Source organism: Lepidochelys kempii, chromosome 3, assembly GCF_965140265.1.
Source record: "Lepidochelys kempii isolate rLepKem1 chromosome 3, rLepKem1.hap2, whole genome shotgun sequence".
NCBI lineage: Eukaryota > Metazoa > Chordata > Testudines > Cheloniidae > Lepidochelys > Lepidochelys kempii.
In genome coordinates, this window is record NC_133258.1 from 113445410 (window position 1) to 113456023 (window position 10614).

General features: G+C 41.3%; 1 protein-coding gene across 3 annotated transcripts in view; it reads left to right on the forward strand.

Moving 5' to 3' along the window:
- Positions 1-222: 222 nt before the first annotated feature.
- PCMT1 (protein-L-isoaspartate (D-aspartate) O-methyltransferase) overlaps positions 223-10614 on the forward strand; it is a 50341-nt gene continuing 39949 nt past the window's right edge. Inside the window, exon 1 of one of the 3 annotated variants that reach the window (XM_073337628.1) lies at positions 223-478. In XM_073337628.1, the coding sequence (XP_073193729.1) occupies positions 250-478 (229 nt within the window). In that variant the 5' untranslated portion in view covers positions 223-249. The remainder of the gene's footprint in view (positions 479-10614) is intronic. The other 2 variants (XR_012158081.1, XM_073337627.1) reach the window with 2 other exon arrangements.

Here is a 10614-nt window from a genome sequence, read left to right on the forward strand (position 1 = left end):
TGTGGCTCTCACTGCCTCTGACAGCTCCAACCGACTGCATGTAGCCTCTCCCCACACAGATCCCACATATCCCCTCCTATAGATATAATTTTATATGTGGGCAACAGCTACAGTGACGCAGCTAGAACGTTGCGACTTCTACTGCCCCCGGTCCCACCCAGCACCCAAACGAAGATATTCGACCCCTCCCACCTCTTCCCTGCCTTTCTATGGACGCGCGTGCGCAGATCTAGCTGGCGGCCGTTGAGAATGTCGGGCGCGCGGGGCGGCGGGCGCGCGGCCCCTCCCCCCGGCGGGCGCGCGGCTGGGGAGGAGGCGGTGCCTGAGTCGGCGCTAGAGGTTGTGTCGTTCCTTGGCAAGCTTTTCTGCGCAGTCGCGGCGCTGAAGGCGGCTCTCTACCTCCTCCGCAGAGTGTGTCTAGCGATGGCCTGGAAGTCAGGAGGCTCCAGCCACTCCGAGCTCATCCACAACCTGCGCAGTGAGTCCGGGGCCGGCCAGGCGAGGGAGGGGCCCCGGCGCGCACAGCCCCAACCCCATTCCCCGGCCGTTACCGGCCCATCGGCAAGACGCGCGTCACATTCCGTCCTCGGCTGGGGAGAGACCAACTGTCACTGAGCGGGCCGGGGGCGGGGAGCGCCGGGGAGGAACCCGGCTCCGGGGGTGGGTTGTCCGCGGAGGGCGCGGGGCCATCGCCGCCCCTGGGTATGGGTGTTGCGGGGCACCAGCACCGCCCCGCCCTTGCGGGTGGGTTCCCGCGCAGCCAGCCTGAGGGCGGCGGCGGCGGCTCCTGGGGATGCAGCGGCGGCTCCTCTCCCACTCCAGGCTCGGCCTAGGCTGCAGCCGCCAGGGGTGGGGGCGTGCGGTGCGGCGGCGGCGGCGGCTGTCACCCTGCCTGCCGGTGCTGCCCGCCTCGTGTCTCCTCCGCTCTGCCCCGTGCTGGCAGCCGGGGTGGGCTGTGGCTCCGGACCCAGCCCCGGCGGGGGGCGGGAGGCGCTGCCAGCGCGGGGAGCCGTTGGGTCCGAGTGACAGCGGGGGAGAGGCTGGCTGGGAGCGTTGAACGGCCTGAGGCCATTGCGGGGGGCGGTTACTTCACCGTGTCACGGTCCCTTTGTATCGGTGTCGCTGGACGCTCTCTGGCGCGTGGCTCTTAGTGGCCCTTGGTTAAATCCCGGGGGCACGGGCCGGGTTGGAGAGAAGCGGAGGCGGCGGGGGGGGGGGGCGGGGAGTGGTTGTGGCCGCGATGCACAAGTGAAATCTAGGGCAGCGCGTTGGTAGGATTCCAGTCCCCATCTCCTCGGGGAGCGCGGGGCTCAGCTGGTGCCGCTGGGCCGTCCAGGTTATAGGCTCCTCTGGAAAGTGCTATGTGGCTGTTGATGTCACCCCACCTCCCCGTGCCCATCTGAGGTGCAGTTTCCCTCCCACTTTTCCCAGGACTCGCACTGCTCCTGTGTTGGGTGCGGCAAGGTTGGGACTGATGCCCACAGCTGGGTTCTGTTTTAATGACCTGCAGCCCGAGGGCGGGCTGGTTTGTGTGTGTGATCCAAATTGAGAGGAGGCAGGGAGTTAAGTTCCTGATAGGCTTAAGTTCGATCGTCTTTCATGTTAGCCTTTGATTGATACATTTGTAGTGGCCCTCTCCTAGCACCTGGAAGGGGAAAGGATTTTTTCCCTCCCAGAGTCCCCTAAACATTGGGAGGTGAGGGGTGGCCCCAAGAAAGACAGTTTTTCTGTAAACTGCATTAGTAGTTTGCCTCCATTGTTTTACTTCTGCAATTCTGGTTTCTGCAGGGGTGGTTGTTTTTCAATCACTCTGTTTCATGGGGAGGGAAGAATGTAGTTTTTGGTAATATCTCCTAGCTCCTTTATTTCAGAGCCCCTTTCCTTTCTCTAGTGTTTACCTTTGTCATTGCTCATAGTTAGGCTTGGCAGAATTTGATTTTTATTTATAATTTTGATGGATACATTTATTTTTAAACACTGTTTCAATTTCATCAAGGTAAACGTTCACAGTTGTGGGAAATGATGGGGGTTGTCAGGCAATAATTATTTAATGGTGATAGAAGTTGAGATTCAAAAGTTAAAGCTTCATAACATTAAAACACAAATTTGCAATGTCATGTGTCAAAATATCTAAAGTAAATATCCTTAAATCAAACTCTAATAAGTTGTTAAGCAGCATTTCTCTTCCTTTCCTTCTTTGCAAACTTCAATGATTATTGCTGGAAATATTTTTTTTGTCCATTAGTAAACGTCAGTTTCACCATACACACACTGACATTTACTGATAAAAATCTAATCCTTCCAAACCTACTCATACCTTACCGGTACTGCATTCAGCGCAGTGTAGTGCTGAGATTATTTTCAGTTTCATACTGAGTACTGAGCTCTGGATAAAGCCTGTGAAACTGGCTACATTAGGAAGGCTATGAGGAGTTACAGAGGCACTGGCGCTGTCTCTTCTGCTGATGCAGTAAGCTAACACTAGGTTTGGTTATCATTTGGAAGGTTATCTTTGCAATTCTAAATGCTAAAAATGTTTTTAAATGAGTTTTGGCTCTCCAAGCGCTGATAGTCTCCTCGCTTGTCTGGGAAGCGTTTCAAAGGTAGACATGGATTTTTCAAGCCTTAAAAACAGTTCAAAAACATATCCTCCTGCAGGGTTTACTGCTTTGAGAACCTAAAGGTGAAATGGACTTCATTGCCTTGCTTTGTCTAAGGTGAGAGAAATGCAAAAATGTCAACCAGTGTAAAAAATAAATTGGATTTTGAAACTTAGACTTTGAAGAAGTTGAAATAATAGTAATATAAAAGTACATATGCTGTAAAGAGATTTAAGCTGTACTTCTATTTTCAGTGCTTTTATTAAGATATCTATTTAACACCACATAAATAGTATTTTTGTAGAGAATCTGAATTATAGAGTTGATGATTTATTCAAAGCTATTATGTGCAATGAGACCTGTGCCATTGACTTTATTGTTCTCTGTGCTTGTGCAGAGATCTAAGTGGAGCCAACTTCAGGATTGCGGCCAGACATTCTAAATAGGAAACAGCAATTAAAATAAGTCTTAATATTGTATTGACCTAGCATAGATAAAACAGACTTTAAAAAAAATCTGCAGAGTCGCATACAGTTTAATTCCATTATACACATTTTATTAATAGAAATAACTTTGGTGTATTTTCTGATTTGCAGTGAAGGAAAATGCAAGCAGGCTACACAAGAAAGGGTTCTAGACATTGCTTCAAAATTAATATTTGTGAAGGAATTCAGCTGTGTATTGTATTTATTTAAACTTTATTCTTCTATTTTTATAGCTTTGTAATCAATACAATGATGTACCTTTTAAAACACAAATGATCCAATAAACTTGATGTTGAGTTAATTTGTGGGTTTATGCATGTATATAATGCTAGGATAAATAAAAAGAAAAATATTTTTCTATCAGGCTAGTGTGTAGTAGCTGAGCTGGTTCTTAAATCATTTTTTAAAGAGTTAAATGTTAGAACATGCTGTTAGCATGAGAAAACGTGACATGTTAGTATAACTTTATTCAATTATGCGCTTGCTCGCTCAGTTGTGACCTTAACTATAGAACTGTCATTGTCCCATAATGATATTAATCATTTATAGTAGGAGATCAGTCCTTGGGTTTTTGCTTTATGTGCTTGCACACTGAATGTGGCTAGAATTTTTTCTGAGGCCTGTCTTACTGGGTATGTCTTCAGAGTAGCTTGGAGGTGGGATTTCTAGTGAAGGTAGACATTCATGTGCAAGCTCCGCTTGAGCTAGCGCACCAATGCGATATATGCCATCATGTGCCAGCAGTGCCACTCTGCCACGTACATTGGCCAAACCGGATACTCTCCAGGCAAAAGAATAAGTGCACACAAATGTGACATCAGGAATTACAACGTTCAAAAACCAGTAGGAGAACACTTCAACCTCTGTGGTCACTCAATAACAGACTTACAAGTGGCAGTTCTTCAACAAAAAAAGTTCTGCAGTTTCACATTGGAGTCTGATTCTGAACGGGAAATAATTTGCAAACTGGACACTATCAAATTAGGCCTGAATAAAGACTGGGAGTGGATGAGTCATTACAAAACCTAATTTAACCATACTAATTTCCCCCTGCTGTTACTCACACCTTCTTGTTAACTGTTTGAAATGGGCCACCCTCAGTACCACTACAAAAATGATTTTTCCTCCCTTGGTATTCTACTGTTAATTGAATTGTCTTGTTAGACTGACCCCCAATTGGTAAGGCAACTCCCATCTTTTCATGTACTATGTGCGTGTATATATATACCTGCTACTGTATTTTCCAATCCATGCATCTGATGAAGTGGGTTCTAGCCCACGAAAGCTTATGCCCAAATAAATGTTGGTCTCTAAGGTGCCACAAGGACTCCTCGTTGTTTTTGCTAAAAACGCAGTGTGGCCATGGTGGCTTGAGCTAGTTGCCCAAGTATATAGACAAGGGATCAGGCAGGATGATACATGAGTGGCTAGCCTGAGCCACTTCAGCCGCACTGTTTTTAGGGCACAAGAGCAGAGCTAGTGTATGTGTTTACCCACACTGGAAATCCTGCTTCCCAGCTGGTTTGTAGACATAACCACTGGTTTCATACCTTTTAGAAGGTGCAGACTAAATGGGGAGGGCCCCAGAACCCTCTTTCATATTCAGTGCTCAACAGTACATCTAAAGATGCTCACCAATTGAACACGAGACTTCGTAGAGACCAGTGCCTTATGCACTGTAAACCTTCTGTAAATTTTTATCCAGCTAACTTATTACGGTGCCATGGATACATGGACAGCTTGCTGTACCTTTTGCTTAAAATGTTATTCATATTTTCTTTAAAAGCAAACAACAGAAATACTGGTTGTGAACAAACTGATTTCAGCTCTACTAAATGAGAATAATTTTTGCTGGAACATTCAAAGGCATTTATCATTGAAAGCTGTTTTTTCCCCATTGTTTGAATCCCAGCTCCAATACTAGAACCAACTTAAGAAATGCATTTTTTAACCATTTAGAATTTTTTTTAATAATTTGTTTTTTCTCACTTGAAAGTAGCTGAAAATTATTTCCCCAAATTTTCAGAAAGCAATTTCGTCTTTGATCAGAGATCAGTCCTGGACAACTTAAGGCCAGTAAGTGTAATTTACTGAAAAGTTATAGTAAACGGAAAATATTTTTGAAATAGACAGTTAGTTAAAGTTATTTAAGATTGACTGACTAGCATTTCATTTGCTGGTGTATTAAGCGTGTAGTGATCCTAGAAAAAGGGAGAGGAGTTGCATATTAGTTCATAGTTCATTGATCGCTGCTTGGGTGAAGTGCTCCTTGTAGGATTCTGAACTAGTTCTCTTCCACTTTTCTCAGTCTGTTAAGAAGTCCGCTATCCTCTCAATCGCTCAAGCTTACAATGTTGGGGTCATCCTAATTTCCTTCCTGTCTTTCCTACCCAGGATCTTGCCAAATCATATTGCTTCACAATATACAACACTTCCAAAATTCGCCACCTCTTCACCATTTCCACAGCTAAAAATTGGTCCCTGCCCTAGTCATGTCTCACCTAGGTTATTGCAGTTTCCTTTTCAACTTTCTTCCTCTTCTGTCCTCTCCAAGCAATACAATATGTTGCTGCAAAAATAATATTCCTTGTTTGCTTCTCTTTGCCACATTATGCCCCTGCCGTGCTTGCTGTTCAGGCCATAACCCACCCCACACATTCTCAGATCCCCACCACTAGCTTCCCATCTGATCTCTCATCAAGCTGCATCATCCCTGCGTTCAGGGTTCTGCCCAATACTGAACTCTATAACTTTGCTTGCTTGCTTCTTGTTACTTTCCCTCCTGGTTCACATTTGGAAGGTTTTCTTCATAACCCTATGAGATATCAACATAATTTAATAAATATACAATTGAAACGAAAGCTCAGATTCTGGAGTAGCTGATGACACTTGAGAGATTTCTGCTTTCCCTGAATGAGTGGATTTTTCAGCCCATGCTTTTACCAGTAACATAGGCAGGCTGTTCACAAATAATTGTCATTCTGCTCTCAGGTAAGCTAAAGATAACTTATCTGAAGATTTTGTTTCTCACTTAAAATCATTTCAGTGTCTTTTGAGAGCAGCAATTTCATCATTGTAGGGATTCTTCAGCAAAGAACCTTCCATCTTCTTAGTTGCTGGCAGATTTCTGAACATATTTCCTGACTTCTATGGTAATCTCTTTTGTCATATTTACACTCATAAGCATATTTATGTAAAGCATTATGGGGTGCAATGTCACACCCTATGTGTAGGAGCTGGAGGGGGGATATGCCACTGCTTCCGTGAGCTGCGTGGAGCCACAGCACACGGGGAGCAGGGCAAACCCCCAACCCTGGTCCCTGGTGGGAGCTTGAGGACTGGATTAAAACGTCTGCAGGGCTGGATGCGGCCGCAGACTGTAGTTTGCCCACCCCTGGGATAGATAAGACAGAAAATATCTTATTGCCTCTATATAAATCCATGGTACGCCCACATCTTGAATACAGCATGTAGATCTGGTTGCCCCATCTCAAAAAAGATATATTAGAATTGAAAAAGGTACAGAAAAGGGCCACAAAAATGGTGAGGGGTATAAAACAGCTTCCATATGAGGAAAGATTAATAAGACTGGGACTCTTCAGCTGGGAAAAGAGATGACTAAGGGGGGATATGGTAGAGGTCTATAAAATCATGACTGCTGTGGAGAAAGTAAATAATTAAGTATTGTTTGCTCCTCATAACACAAGAACAAAGAGTCACCAAATGAAAATAATAGGCAGCAGGTTTAAAACAAACAAAAGGAAGGATTTCTTCACACAATGCATGGTCAACCTGTAGAATTCTTTTGCCAGAGGATGTTTTGAAGGCCAAGACTATAACAGGGTTCAAAAAAGAATTAGATACGTTCATGGAGGATAGTTCCATCAATGACTATTAGCCAGGATGGACAGAGATAGTGTGTAAAACCAAAGAGAATTCTCCCTTCTTTTTTGTGAAAAATCTTTGACTATATTTGTAGATAAATTAAATTAACATAAACCCAGTTTTTTCCCTTTGTTGGTTCCCTCACGTAAAAATTATTAGCTCAGACTATCAGTAAACTAGAATGAAATGAATGTCTGTCTTTGTAGTCAGATCAAGTCAATGAAATAATGCTTATTTTTTGTGTTAGTCTGTAGATCCACTTTAATCCATAATATAATCTGATAAATGGAAATAATTTTGCAAATGCCTCCATGGCAGGTGACTTACCCGTGATAATGGGTATATAAAAACAGTGTGAACCTGGTGTGTTAATCTTAAAACTTTGGTGAAAATTCCAAACACCAAATTAATGGTTCTATCAGCCATTGACAGGGTGGATTTGATTTAAATCACTAGTCAGGAAGACTCGATTTAATAATGGATTTCTACATTAAAAGTGCATTCTTGTTGGTTCTTATAACCTTAATACATATTCTTCACAACTCAGAGATAGATGTAGGTTTCATATTTAGAAGGTACACACTATGCATTTTTAAGCGATTTATTTTGAAAACTTTTCAGATTAGTTTTACAGCTATATCAGAAAATGAATGATTGGTTATTTCATTTACCAAAGGTAATTGAAGCAGATATTTATGAAGTCACTGAGAGGTGAACTATCTCCAATTCAACAGGTTAATAATTAATATTTGGAGGATTTTCTTGCCATGCTCTATTAAGAGGAGAAGATCACCAGACAGACATTTAAATTGTTTTATTTAACTAAAACAACAACGTTATGTATTCTGGATTTTTTTCTTCAACAGCAAATGTATAATATTTTAACAAATGAAGCATATGAATTTTTGAATTTAGTTAAACATTCAAGTTTTTTAAAATCAGGTTTGTTTTTGTTAAAATTGTTTTTAACTAAAATAGTTAAATGAAAGTAAAAAAAAAAAAATTAAATAGACTGTCAGCCAGGTCAACATGAGAAACTTAAAATACTGGCTTCTGCAGCTAACTCAGTCTTCACCTTCATTTTCCTGTTTGTTCATAATCTGGAAAAGGAAAGCAAGCTTTCCTGTTTTTTTTCAGGTCCCAAACGATTTCTCAATTTGGAATGAATTAGTCCAAAGGAAGAGAATATTCTTTCTACACCGGCAGAAGAAGCTGCTGCTGTTAAAAGTGAGTGTATCACTTCAGCAGTCTCTGAATCCAAGTGCTTAAGTGACTTCCACCAGTTCACTGGTGTGGCTTTCTTTAAAACATCATCAGCAAAGATATAATTCTTGAATGGTTCACCCTTAGCTCTGAAGTTTATTATAGTTGGCATATGGAGGGATGATTGCTAGATGTCTATGTCATAGCCAACTGCTTTTCTTCAGCAGTTAAGGTTTGACCTTGGTACCAAGTATTGAGAATATTTGCAAGAAAATAAGCTGGAGATAGTGCTTGTCCTATTTGTTTTTTTAATGTTTGTAATTTAACTCTGTCATTGCATGTTTCTCTTTTTAAGATCTCACTCAGTTCCTTCCAAATTTCAACAGCCTGAGTAATAAAACAGCTATTTCCCTGCATTTTGTTCAGGGTTACAGCAATAGGCTTCAGGGTACTCAGCATGTGTTCAACATTTCTCTTAAGCCCAATGTTGAGATCTTTGGCTGTGTGTGCATTTCCTGATGTATCAATTGTTTCTCTAGGGAAGACATTCCCTTCTTGTTGTCACACAAGCACTTACAACAGGATCATTGTGGACATTGCTCCACCCATCAAGACTCAGGTTAACAATGTCATCCTCTAGACCCTTTGCACACTGCTCAATTTCTGTTTCATACACTTTATCCAACAATTTTCCTGCGACATCTGCTCTGTTGGGTGGACTGTATCCTGGTCTTAATGACTGAACCATGTTAATGACGTGTGGGTTCTGAAAGGGAAAGGAGAGTTTGTTGCATAAACAAACTGGGCAATTTTTTCATCGATTCTTATCACAAATGTATCTATGGTTGTTTCTGGATGATGGAGATCTTGTATTTATTTATTTATTTTTGCTACAGGTGATATACTGTGGCTATGTGACATACGTGATGTGACTGAAATACTGTCATTGGCAGATAACTCAAACTATAGAAAATGATGGTGATCTTGAAGGTGGATAGTCTTAAGGATAGATTCTCCTAAACAAAACAAGTCAATGCAGTTATTTAATTATTATTACCATACTGCTCATGTAGTATTACTCATTGCATTCACTGACACTCAATACTACTTTAAAGGTAAAATTGTAAAAGGAAGATCTACCTATTTCAGCTATTTATTTTTTATCACAACTGCATCTAAAATGATAGTACCATAGAGTTACAACTATATTTTTTGCTCAAACATGAGAATTCAGGAATAGTCCAGAAGGAAGACAGGCAGAAAGAAGTATGAAATAAAAAAGTTTACCAACCTGAAGCTCCTGCATGTTCAGACATGTTCCTTTCATCATCTTCAATGCAGTTTCTTCCTGAGAAGGAACACTTTTCATGATGTTTCATTCAGGCAGCCAAGCCTTGAATTTTGTTGCACTGTTTGCATTTTGCACGTATGCCTGTCTTACCCACAGGCAGAGGAACTTCATTAAAATATTCCCAAACTGAGTCTATTTTATGGCCTGCTGCCATTATAGGTTTTCCCTTCTAGTGAGAGAAGTGTATGGTAGATCTCAAATCAATGAAGGCTACACTCAGAAAGACGTCAAGACTTCTGGAATATGCTGCTCAAACAGTTTCACTTTTGTTTCTACTGCCTGTCCCTCCCTTCTCACATTTATCTCCAGACTTCTCCTTGTCCAGAACTGCAAAACTAAGCATCTCTGATGGTATCTTCTTGACTGAGCACTGAGTCCCATTGGGTAGATAGACAGATTAACCTAAATAATCTACACAGAAGCCCCTAGAACCTCATAAGATTGGGTCCCTAATCCATGAACTATTGGAACTCATTTACAAAACTTTTCTTAAACATTACATGAGTGTATTGTCTCATACTATAGAATTAGAATTTATAATCCCTATTCCACGATGAGATTTTTTTTGAGCTATAATGTATCCTAATTAAAACTATCTTTAGGTTTTTTTCCTCAAAAAGCATTTTATCAAAAAAATCCTATTTAAATAAAAAAAATCCGATTTTTTTTTTTTAAATCCTTGATTTTTATCCACGCTGGCCATTGATGAAAGACAAGTTAAAGTAACATCAGGCCAATTTAAAATGAACATGTTTTTCCCCTTAGTAAGGAGTTCTTCATAATTTTCATTGAAATCCAAAGTAAAATTTTTCTCCAAACAGCTACATCCTCCAAAATATACATCCAGTGATGGCAAATGGGTAAATTCACTGTCTTTTTGTGTGGGGAAAAAATAAACAATGTTATGTAAACCATAATACAGGTCTTAAATTTATCAAAGTCCTGTTTGAATTATTGTCAAATATTCTAATACTTTCAAGTGGTCTATACAGGATAATATTGCGGCAAAACACCTTAAATAGATGTTCAGTTCCCTGCTCTCACTGTTGATCATCAGTTCAGATGCTTTGTTTGCTCGTTAAATTGCTTC